We start from the raw sequence: 12590 nt of genomic DNA, 5'->3' as shown, positions 1-12590 counted from the left end.
CATCTATCATGAAAACATATAAATAATTGATTTTGAACACTCTATATAGGCAGGAGACTCAACTTGGTAGTGATTTCAATAAGCTAATAAGCACACAATACAATAATAAATTTCATAGTTGGAAAATAATTTATTTTTAATTACACTGACTAAATGTTGTAGTATCGGTAAGTATGTTTATTTATAATCTGTATAATAATCTGCATAATGTATATTTGCATAAAGCAAACCACATAGGTTAAGGTATTAGAGCTATGTTGGTTAATATAAGCTTTGTTGTATATAATACTTCAATTTTGTATTAAAAAACACACACAGCAGCAGCAGGTCTACTTGTCTGTCTCTGACATGATTTCCTGTCATCTACAGTCCAGCATCCAGATCCAAACCAGCCGAAGCCTGAGGGGGGTGAGATGAGACCCCTGAATGGGGAGCCGCTGGGGGTGGTCACTAACTGGCCTCCATCAGTACTGGCCTCTTTACAGCGCTGGGGCACCACACAACCCAAGAGCCCCTGCCTCACCGCACTGGACAACACCGGAAAACCTGTCTACACACTAACATATGGTACAGTGGAACTTCCCATTGGATTAAATGCTTGTTATTTACGTTTTTTTTCCCTTGTTTCTTGAACTACACTACTTTGTAGTGCATTTGTAATTGTTATTCATGTCTTGTTCAAAATGACATGTACTTATTTATCATCAGTGTTGGGGAGTAACTAGTTACATGTAACGGAATTACGTAACTTAATTACAAAATTTATGTAACTGTAATCTGTTACAGTTACTGAGAAAAATGTGTAATTAAATTAGTTACTTATGAAAATGTTAACCATTACAAAGGGGGTTACATCTGAATATTTTCGCACACATACATATTTGATTGATTTCTTTCCCAAATTGCATTGACTGCTATAAAATATGAGACACCAATGTTTCAGGAGTTTAGGACACAGGATTGTATTGGTTTTATGTATATGCTTTGGTTTTTAAGATTAATTGTTTTTCCAAAGCATTGTTAGATGCTAATGTTTCCTGTCATAGCTGTGCAAAGATTTGATTTCAAAAACAGTATCATACTGTTATTAAACCATATCTTGTTGTGATTTTAAAACTGTAACCTCAGAGCGATCTCACAGTAAAAAGAGGTGCTGAAGTCTGATTTTGTGGTGGCTGTGCTTTAAAATTTAATTTGTATAATCTTAATTCAAGTGATGAAGGATTTTGAGAAGCCTGAGAGTAATCAGTGTTGAATCCTGTAAGGTTAACCCTGCCTGCTTTAAATGTTTCAACATGATTAACTCATTAGAAAAGTAATCAAAATTTAGAAAAGTAATCAAATGTAATCAGTTACATTACTTATTACATTTTAAATAGGCTAATTTGTAATCTGTAACCTATGCCATTTCCAAAGCACTACATTTCATAAATAAAAGTTGTTTGTTTTACCTTTAATACTTAAGAACATTAAAAATGTTGTACTTTCTTGTACTCAATTAAATCTTTGAATTACTTTTACTTGAGTAAAAGTAAGAAAGCAATAGATTTCTAATGTAATTAAGTAATAAATTATATTTGATATGAAACATAGTGCAGTAAAAATTACAATATTATGCTTTGGAATGTTGTGAAGTAAAGTTTTATAAAGAAAAACACTGATAAAGTACAGACACTTGAAAAGTACAAATACTTCACTACTTTCCACCTCTGATTGATAGTGTATTCATTTGAAATGATGAATGAACTCTCATTCATACTGTAAGTGAACAGACATGGCAGGTTTGAATGTGTGTTTTTGTAAATATGTTTCCGTAGGGAAGTTGTGGACACGGAGTCAGAAACTTGCCTATACACTGTTGAACAAACTGAGTACCAGGAATGAACCACTACTGCGGCCTGGAGACAGAGTGAGTGTCCTTATCATGCAGATTCACATCCATTTACACCTTGCATTAACCGTCCATACTGTCATGCAAGATCCCATTCCCCTGCAGAATCCTATCTTCTTTCTCAATGACTGATCAAAGACATAGCATGTTACCATTATATCCTGTTCTAGCTAATCAAACAAACTAGTAGGCTAAGATATTAGTATGTCCCAGTTTGTATAGTTATGCATGGTTCTAAGTTATTTTGTATTATAAAGGAGAAAGAAGATGCCAATAAACCATTTCGGACACAACTTGACATATTCAGTGATGATATTCACTGATATTCAGAATAAAAGAAGTAATACACAACAGTAGCAGTAAACAACATTAAAGCGAGAGGTGTAAATAAATCTATTGTGTATCTCCGCAGGTTGCACTTGTGTTCCCCAACAATGATCCTGTGATGTTTATGGTGGCGTTTTATGGATGCCTCCTGGCGGAGCTGGTGCCTGTGCCCATAGAGGTGCCACTCACTCGAAAGGTATTAGTCAGCATTACACCAGCACACAGACAACACTATCATAGATTCCAATCACAATAGAGCCCCCTACAGGAAAAGACACAATATGACACCCTGATCTCCTCACATTACAGCATTATCCTTGAATAAAAGCTTTTAATTTCCTACTGTTTGGTATGAGTATAAATAATACACTGGTAGTCAAAACATGAGTGCTGTTTTCTTAAAGATGTCAGTATGCATTGGTATTGTGAGTATGTGATCATGTATGAATAACCAGTCACTCAGTCCTTGGGTTTTTCTCTTCTGTAAATGACCTGAATGTATTCTATCTAAAGGCATCATTAGCTATCTCTGTGCTGCTTTGAAGCGTGTTCGGTTTTATTAATAGAGCTGATGTTCCTAATGGAGACGGCTAATCCTTTAAAATGAAGGTACACAATAACACACACGATGCCTTAGTGCTGTGTTATTGTGACTGTGTTTTTGCAGACCCTCTGATGAAAGACGGAGAGGGAGTGAGTGGACTGCAGATCGGTGTTGTATTGATGACTGTCTGTGTCTCCTCTCGTCAGGATGCAGGCAGTCAGCAGGTGGGGTTTCTGTTGGGCAGCTGTGGGGTCACTCTGGCCCTGACCACTGATGCCTGTCAGAAGGGTCTGCCCAAAGCACAGACTGGAGAAGTTGTCACTTTTAAGGGTGGGTGGTCCGTACAAGCCAGTTACTTCATCTTTATTTAATGGTGCTGTTTCTTCGCCTCGGGTATAAAGCGTGTGTATGTTTTTCCAGGCTGGCCACGACTGCTGTGGTTCGTTACTGATGGAAAGCATGTTGTAAAGCCTCCTAAAGACTGGCATCCTCCAATAAGAGACGCTAGCAATGAGATCGCATACATAGAGGTCAGGACCACACTAAAGGGATAATGCTTATTTTGAGATAATGACCAATGATCTGTCTGTCTGTCTGTCTGTCTGTCTGTCTGTCTGTCTGTCTATCTATCTGTCTATCTATCGTCTGTCCATCAGTCCATATGTCCATCCGTTCATCTATCGGTCCATCTGTCTAACTGTAAGTTTCTCTTTCTGTACACAGTATAAGACCAGTAAGGAGGGCAGCACTATGGGCATCACAGTGTCTCACTCTGCTATGCTGGCTCACTGTCATGCACTCACACAGGCCTGCGGCTACACAGAGGGTGAATATGTGCAACTTACACGCATCACACACAGGCTCTTCTGAGACCGGCCACTGCAGGTCTAGTGTCCTACTTCCACTCTCTAAATAACTGCTCACAAACCCTTAATACTCCACACACAGTTCCTGCAGTAAAGACACTGTTACCCTCTTCTTCTGCCTCTGTATACACCTTTAAGATTATATTGCAAATGTTATTGTTGACAGAGAGATAACTAAGATATGCGCAACAAAAATTCTAAAGTTTTGATATGATTCATGATGTTTTACCTGCTGCTGTCACATAAATCAAACCATTTATTGTAAATGCTTTTTGCATTATACACCACAAAATATTCACTGTGATTTTACTCACTTCTATAGGTGAAATCATAACAAATGTTTTGGACTTCAAACGAGATGCTGGTCTGTGGCATGGGGTCCTCACGGTAAGTCAGACACATGTGTGGTTGACATCTGGTTTGATACGTTCACATACACTCACACATGGATGAGGAGTTAGATCACCTTGCACTCATCCAGCTGTCTTTTGCTTTCTTAACCTGTGTCCTTGGCAACTGCTGTCATGGTGATGTGTGTTCAGAGTGTGATGAACCGAATGCACGTGATCAGCATCCCATACTCGCTGATGAAGGTCAACCCTCTCTCCTGGATCCAGAAAGTCCACACCTATAAAGGTGAGTGTACTGCCTAAAGCCAGACCGCCTGTGTGTCATGATCTTTTACCACAGAACTATGGCCACTTACATGTGGATAAACTAAATGAACTGAGATGTAGATAAGATGTAATTGCTGTTTAATTCAAATGGCTATTTTGCAGTGCAATTAACTGTATTTTTCTTCAGATTAGAGGCTCTTTATGGACTCAATTCCAAGAGTTGATTCCAAATTAATTTTCTTGATTCTTAAGAAAAAAGGAGGTTAAGTGATTTGAAGTGGAATCTTGTTAAATAAAGAATTTGCAGTTGGTTTAAAATTAATACATTTTGCCGTATTTTGACATCAAGATTTGTATTTTAAATAAATACTCTAGAATTGTGAACAAATGTACCACAGTTTCCACAAAAATATTAAGCAGCACATCTGTTTTCAACATTGATATTAATAAGAAATGTTTCTTTAGCAGCAAATCAGCACATTAGAATGATTTCTGATGGATTATGTGAAAGTGAAGCCTGGAGTAATGATGCTTTGCCATCAGAGGAATACATTTTATTTAAAAATATATTAAAATAGAAAACAGTTTTTTTTATTGTAATAATAATTCACAATATTACTGTTTTACTGTATTTTTGATTAAACAAATGCAGTCTATTGATCTCAAACTTTCGGACAGTAGAGTACTGTATACTGTATACTTCACATTTCTTCAGATTATATGTATTATGAAGATTCCATTCATAATATTAAAAAAAGATACACTTTTGCCACCTAAAGGTTAAATGATGTAACTACAGAAAGAGGAGTTTGTGTACTTTTTACAGTCAAAACTTATTTTGAAAATACTGTCTGCTGGATTAAAATTCTTCAGAAATGTCATATATTCTGCAAACAGAGCATTGTGAATGATTGTTAATTTTAAGTGAAACCTTTCAAAAGAGTAAAATATTTACAAGGCAGTATTCTGTTGATTTTGCACTCTGACATGTAGGTTTAAGGTTAATAGTTGGTTTCTATAGACAGTAAACACCTGTTTCACATCATAGCTGTTACTACACTGATTATAATTCTGTGTGACTGTTTGCATGTTTATATGTCCTGTGTTTTTCAAACAGCGCGTGTAGCAGTGGTGAAATCCAGAGATATGCACTGGTCACTTTTAGCCCAGCGGGATCAAAGAGACATCAGTCTTAGTTCTCTCCGCATGCTCATCGTTGCTGATGGAGCAAACCCATGTGAGTAAACACATAATCAAAATGATCTGAGAACAAGCATAATTCCTAAAATCTAATGGAATTCATCCTGAAGTGTCACTGGAGCATTGTGTACGTTGTGTATATTGAAATACAGGGTCTATTTCGTCCTGCGATGCCTTCCTCAACGTCTTTCAGGCTCGTGGGCTGCGGCCAGAGGTGATCTGCCCATGTGCAAGTTCCTCTGAGGCCATGACTGTCGCCATCCGCAGGTACACTGATGACATTACAGCAAGTTACTACTGTAAAACCACTACTGTTCTAGTACATGCATTCTGCCCGGTATACACAGGACACTGCTTACTATTTTATTTCATTATCTAATGCATTTCAGTTATCATCTCAGAAATGACAATGGCATTTTGTATTTGACTTTGCATATGGCAGTATCATTTTCCAGAGCCCAAATCCATGTTGAATGACAGTATTTGTGTGTTCAGGCCTCCAGAGATGGGTGTTCCTCCTCCGGGTAAGGCAGTGCTGTCCATGAGCGGTCTGAGTTATGGGGTGATTCGAGTAGACACAGAGGAGAAGCTCTCTGTGCTCACTGTCCAGGATGTAGGACAGGTCATGCCTGGAGGTGAGACCTGCTTCACTCTCACTGATTGATCTATAGACTGAAAAACGGTTTTGATTGGATGAATAGTGTGATTTAGAAATGCTTTACTTTTTGGCACTTTATATACATTAACATTCTATTCTGAATTTTAATTTCTCTTGGGGTCTAATGTATTGTCTATGCATCTCTCTGTGTGTGTGTGTGTGTGTGTGTGTGTGTGTGTGTGTGTGTGCGTGCAGCGCTGGTGTGTGTGATCCGGGTAGAGGGCACGCCATACCTGTGTCGAATGGATGAGGTTGGAGAAATCTGTGTGAGCTCCAGCAGTACAGGAATCTCCTACTACGGTCTGCCAGGCATGACCAAGAATGTATTTGAGGTAAACAAAAGGTCCAGTGATTTTTAAACATTTAGTGTTGGCCTTAAAATGTTCAATCAACATTCGATTTTGGTTCTATATTACATTAAATGTACAGCCATAATGGTAGCAGTTTTGAAAATTAAATATTTCTGTCAAAGATTCACTTTGATTCAATCAATGGACCATTCTGACATATACCAGTTGGTGTATTTTGTATCTTTTCGAGTGAGTCATTGAATAATTAACTCATTAAAAACATTCATTCACAACTGAAATTCTTACTATTATATTTTACTGAAATTTCTGAGCCTATAATTCAACTAAGTGACTCTAGAAAGACATGAGCATTTTCCCTACAACAATATAGATCAGTAGTCAATGAGACAACAATAGTCAATGAGAACAATTTGTTTAAAAAAAAATTAAAAGTTCACAAATAAAACCACTAGTCATCATTGCAAAGAGCTTTGAGTTATGTGTTATCATCCTGTTAAAAAGTTTGTGATGCTTACCTAATAAAAAGGTAAGTAAAATAAGGACTTGACAGCGTTGTAAACTCAACTAAAATGTTTTTGTTGTTTTGCTTTCAGACCATTCCAGTCACATCATCAGGAGCTCCTATCAGTGACAGACCCTTCACACGCACATCTCTCCTTGGCTTCATCGGGCCGGTGGGTTCAGATGTCTTAAAACAAACCATTCCCTTTGAAGCAGGATAACTTTTAAGTGTCTTTTAAATCAACACGGGGAGTTAATCTTTTTTGGATTGGGTTTGTTTCTTGTATTACAGGATAATCTGGTGTTTGTGGTGGGAAAGATGGATGGACTGATGGTGGTGAGTGGACGGAGACACAACGCAGATGATGTGGTGGCCACAGCACTGGCCGTGGAGCCCATGAAGTTTGTTTACAGAGGAAGGTAACTCAAGTGCCATTTACTCTTGACTTGAGATGAGTATGAATCTCTGCTCAGACTGAAGGCTGCATCTCTTTTCTCTGTCAGGATTGCGGTTTTCTCTGTATCGGTGCTGCATGATGAACGTATTGTTGTGGTGGCAGAACAGAGACCAGATGCCTCTGAGGAGGACAGCTTCCAGTGGATGAGTCGTGTGCTGCAGGTGAACACACACACACACACACGTTTACTTAAATATCCAAATGAAGATGTGTGTGTGTCTGAAGTGTTTACTTGTAAAGTGCACAAAAACAACACTCTTATACACACACACACACACACACACGCACGCATACACATTTTCTTGACAACTTTCTTTCTCACTCTCAGGCTATCGACAGCATCCATCAGGTGGGAGTGTACTGTCTGGCTCTGGTGCCAGCTAACACACTACCCAAAGCTCCTCTGGGCGGCATCCACATCTCAGAGACCAAACAGCGCTTCCTGGAGGGAGCCCTGCACCCCTGCAACGTCCTCATGTGCCCTCATACCTGCGTCACCAACCTGCCCAAACCTAGACAGAAGCAGCCGGGTACAGGTGAGTCCTGTGTGAGTGTTGGGTGGTTGTTTTTCATTTTATGCATATTTTGCACATCATATGACCTGTTGTCTCTGTTGTTTCAGAGGTGGGTCCTGCTTCTATGATAGTTGGAAACCTAGTGGCAGGAAAGAGGATTGCACAGGCCTGTGGGAGAGATGTTTCACAGCTGGAGGACAATGATCAGGTAAAGATCCACCCCATTCAGTCTCTCAAACCACAGAGGTCAGTGGTGAAAAAGAAGTACACTTTAGCATACTTTTAAAATGGAGTACTTATGGAAATATTTTATTTTAAAAGATTGTACTTAAATGCAAACTGAATGTAATGTTTTCAGACTCTTAACTGCATGTTAATTGCATTGATACAATATACATATACATGTTCTGTTGCTTTACTATTTCACAAGGAACACATAATACAATGAATATGTATTATACTAAATTTATATTAAATACAAGTAGCTGAAATTTAGAGTGTTTTTTTTGACCCACTTAAGTGAGACTTAAGTACATCTTAATACGTAATTTCATAAATAATTCTATAGTCTTGAAATATGGTTAAAGTACTGATGAATGTGCTGGAATGCATTTATGGTAAAATACAATATAAATCAATATCATAAATATATTTTAATTGCACATTTGTAATGATGAAAATGTTTAATTTGACATCTAAGTGCACTTTTTAAAAGTGTACTTAAGTGTGTTAAGAAACATAGTCATGAATGCGTTCTCTCTTTAAGAACACTAAGCAAATTTTTATTTAATTATTCTTATATTTTCTGCAAGTACAAGTTACATCTAAGATTGGAAGTACACCACAAGTGCGCTTTCAATACAGTTAAGTGCACTTTATCATAGGGGCAGGTCCTGAAGTATACTGTTGTGTGAATGTGTCATCTCTCCTCTTGTAGTTCCTGTACATGCAGGATGTTCTGCAGTGGAGGGCTCAGGCCACACCAGATCACCCTCTGTTTCTGCTGCTCAACGCCAAGGTACAGATCTCATTATCCCTCAACCCAGGAAACAGTATTCAGAGTCAGATTGTGTATTCACTATCATCTTACTCGATGTGTGTTTTATTTTTTCAGGGCACTGTGGCCAACACAGCCTCCTGTGTACAGCTCCACAAGCGGGCAGAGCGTGTGGCTGTAGCCCTGATGGAAAGAGGTCGACTTAACACTGGAGATCATGTAGCACTTGTTTATCCTCCTGGTAAGTGAGAAAGAGACTTATATTACTGTGTTCTAATAAAGGGTGTTCAGATCTCAGGTTTTGTGGGGCTCAATACCTCTCTGTCTTCCTACTTTGCAGGTATTGATCTGATTGCCACTTTCTATGGCTGTCTGTATGCCGGTTGTGTTCCGGTCACTGTCAGGCCTCCACACCCACAAAACCTAACCACAACCCTGCCAACCGTTAAAATGATTGTTGAGGTAACTTCAATCTCTGAGTGCTGCACATGCTGTTACCATAGCCAAGAAACAGAAAAACTAGCGACCCCTTGTGATCAGTCTTTATTATTGTGTTTATATAATTGTATAGGTAACACTTCAGCAATAATGTTAATATTCATTAGGAATCATGAACTAACAATGAGTTTGTTTGCTTTTTGCTTTGTATTTATAAATTAACATTAACCATGTTACCATTACCATTAATGAATGCTGTAAAAATAGTTGGTCATTGTTAGTTCATGATACCTAATGCATTAACTAATGTTAACTAACTAAAACTTACTCGTAAGGTGTTGCTTTATTTTATTTTACAAAATAACAAATTAAGTGTCATTGCAAACAATTAATTCTAGAGCTTTTCTCACTCAAGTAATTTTTGCAATTTATTCAACCAAGTGCTCATTTTATATCAAAATAAGATTATTTTCATGAATGGTGACTGTAATGTCCATATACTTTTTGGGGCCACTGTAGGTAATTATATTAGATTATATATGTAGATTATATTCTCTGTGTATTAAGAATTAATGTATATTAACAAGTATTATTTTAGCCTTAATCCAGTGTCTGATTGATTAAACATTATCTTGTATTCCCTGCTGTAACTTTTCTATCCTGGTGCATATGTTTGACAGGTCAGTAAGTCTGTATGTATTCTGACAACTCAAGCAATAATGAAACTACTGAAATCCAAAGAGGCAGCGGCTGCTGTGGATATTAAAATGTGGCCATTGATACTGGACACAGGTAAAGACATCGTTTACACTTTTTTACTATTGTATCATTGCAATCCCTTGTTAAACGAAACAATAAATTTAGTTTATTCAATCCATTCAGATGATCTCCCAAGAAAGAGAATTCCTCAGATCTACAAACCTCCCACCCCAGAGATGCTCGCCTACCTGGACTTCAGTGTTTCTACCACAGGAATCCTTGCTGGGGTCAAGGTGCTGTCTAACCTGCCATTCAAGTGCCAATGGCACATTAATTTTGTGTGGGATTGACATTTCTAATGCTGTGTGTTTTTCACAGATGTCCCATGCTGCCACCAGTGCCTTGTGTCGCTCTATTAAGCTGCAGTGTGAGCTGTACCCCTCTCGACAGATCACCATCTGTCTGGACCCCTACTGTGGCCTGGGCTTTGCCCTCTGGTGTCTCTGCAGGTGAGAGACATTTCACACCTTGGATACTGTGATATAATACTGCGCTGTAATGCAAATCATGTTTGTGTTTGCAGTGTGTACTCAGGCCATCAGTCTATTTTGGTTCCTCCTCTGGAGCTGGAGACCAATCCGTCTCTGTGGCTTTCTGCTGTCAGTCAGTATAAAGTACGAGTGACTTTCTGTTCGTATTCAGTGATGGAGATGTGTACCAAAGGCCTGGGCTCCCAGACTGAAGCTCTGCGGGTCAGTAATATACAGTAATCACACACCCTTTGTCTAAAAAATGTAGCAAATAATTATATTTCATTATCTTATTTAAATGCATGGTACCACTTTACATATATACAGTATAATGCATTATAAAAGTAATGCATTATGTAAACAAATGCTATTTTTTGACCTTTCTATTCATCAAAGAATTCTGAAAAAATGTATCACGGTTTCAACAAAAATATTAGGCAGTTCAACAATGATAATAAGAAGACATATTTCTTGAGCAGCAAATAAAAATAGGATCATGATCTGAAGAAAATTCAGCTTTGCACCACAGGAATCAATTTAATTTTAAAATATATTAAAATAGAATCCAGTTATTATAAATTGTAATAATATTTCACAATATAAAAGTTTTTACTATATTTTTGATCAAATAAATGCAGCATCGGTGAGCATTTTTACTTCTTATACAAATATTTAAAAATTCTACCGACACCAAACTGTAGTTTACTTTACTTATTATCTTTACCATTATCTTGGACTAAGTTGTATGTCCTATCTCTGAGTATCAGCATATTCTAGGATCCCATTTAGCTTACAGTAGTTCTAGTTAAAGTCGTTAAGGGCATAAGTTGTATTTGATCCATTCCATTGAGTTTAACCCCCCCATCTGTGCACCTGCAGTTACGGAATGTGAATCTGTCGTGTGTACGAACCTGTATGGTGGTGGCTGAAGAACGTCCTCGCACCACACTTACACAGTCCTTCTCGAAGATCTTCAAAGACCTGGGGCTCTCCTCACGGGCCGTCAGCACCACCTTCGGCTGCAGGGTCAATGTGGCCATTTGTCTTCAGGTGAGTGATGAATTCAAGTGTTTTTTTTTTATTTGTGTTAGGTAGAAACTCGAATGTGTGCTTTTAAAAGACCTGTTTACATTAAGTGTGAAATTGTCATGATTTTTTATCATGACAAGAATAATGCACTATAAATCTTTTCACACCAAAAGCTAAATATATCGTTATGTTTTAGCAATATGTTGTATTTTAAATTACAAAACATAAATTAGCGCTTTTGTTCAAGTAGCATTTTCTCTAAACTTATCGAAATTTAATAACACACAAAAATTATTATTAACACTGTTACATTTTTTATGTCACTTTGTCGCAACGCTCTTTGTGTGAATGGGCCTTTATCTGTTGTAATTGTTTAAAAATCATTTTGTGTACCCTTGCTCTGTTCACTGGCCTGGATGCCTGGATGCCTGTCTGTAACTGTATGTATATGTATCTGTTTGTGTATTAAATGTACGCCTGTGTTTGTCTGCTGCTCCATGCCCTCTCGTCAGCCCAACAGGCTGGGCAAGTTGGCTGAGCAGGTACTGTGACCCAGATGGGGACCACAGGGGTGCTAGCAGGGGGCTTCCAGGATGCTTGTTAAGGCTCTGCTTGTCATATGTCTCTGTTTGTGTGTATACAGTATATATATATGTGTGAAATGCTCATGTGCATGACATAAAAAATGCTTTGCTTCCAGTCTCTAAGTATCTAATACTTTTTGTTATATTGTATTATGTGTGCCAGCACTGTTAAATACAGTGCCATATTTTATTTCATATAAGATGAAATGAGATGATCCATATACTAATCTCAATTGTTAATTATTTAACAGTTTGTTATAAATGATCGTAATTAAGTATGAAATTTCACATAAAATCTATCTATCTATCTATCTATCTATCTATCTATCTATCTATCTATCTATCTATCTATCTATCTATCTATCTATCTATCTGTCTGTCTGTTTGTCTGTTTGTCTGTCTGTCTGTCTGTCTGTCTGTCTATC

General features: G+C 37.7%; 1 protein-coding gene across 1 annotated transcript in view; it reads left to right on the top strand.

Annotated features, from left to right (window-relative positions):
* The window catches only part of dip2a (disco-interacting protein 2 homolog A), a 123877-nt gene that overhangs the window by 103050 nt on the left and 8237 nt on the right, over positions 1-12590 (top strand). The window contains exons 8-32 of the mRNA XM_079427509.1: positions 370-567; positions 1818-1909; positions 2304-2414; positions 2969-3092; positions 3183-3292; positions 3486-3588; positions 3951-4015; positions 4171-4264; positions 5363-5482; positions 5598-5712; positions 5941-6080; positions 6299-6435; positions 7008-7088; positions 7208-7335; positions 7420-7534; positions 7702-7909; positions 7996-8096; positions 8826-8906; positions 9003-9126; positions 9226-9347; positions 10004-10115; positions 10206-10315; positions 10401-10531; positions 10606-10774; positions 11432-11602. Of these exons, the coding sequence (XP_079283635.1) occupies positions 370-567; positions 1818-1909; positions 2304-2414; positions 2969-3092; positions 3183-3292; positions 3486-3588; positions 3951-4015; positions 4171-4264; positions 5363-5482; positions 5598-5712; positions 5941-6080; positions 6299-6435; positions 7008-7088; positions 7208-7335; positions 7420-7534; positions 7702-7909; positions 7996-8096; positions 8826-8906; positions 9003-9126; positions 9226-9347; positions 10004-10115; positions 10206-10315; positions 10401-10531; positions 10606-10774; positions 11432-11602 (3062 nt within the window). The remainder of the gene's footprint in view (positions 1-369; positions 568-1817; positions 1910-2303; positions 2415-2968; positions 3093-3182; positions 3293-3485; positions 3589-3950; positions 4016-4170; positions 4265-5362; positions 5483-5597; positions 5713-5940; positions 6081-6298; positions 6436-7007; positions 7089-7207; positions 7336-7419; positions 7535-7701; positions 7910-7995; positions 8097-8825; positions 8907-9002; positions 9127-9225; positions 9348-10003; positions 10116-10205; positions 10316-10400; positions 10532-10605; positions 10775-11431; positions 11603-12590) is intronic.

The sequence above is a fragment of the Barbus barbus genome (assembly GCF_936440315.1).
Source record: "Barbus barbus genome assembly, chromosome: 10".
NCBI classification, from domain to species: domain Eukaryota; kingdom Metazoa; phylum Chordata; class Actinopteri; order Cypriniformes; family Cyprinidae; genus Barbus; species Barbus barbus.
Note: the sequence above shows the minus strand (reverse complement) of the source record. Positions and strands in the feature narration are given on the sequence as shown.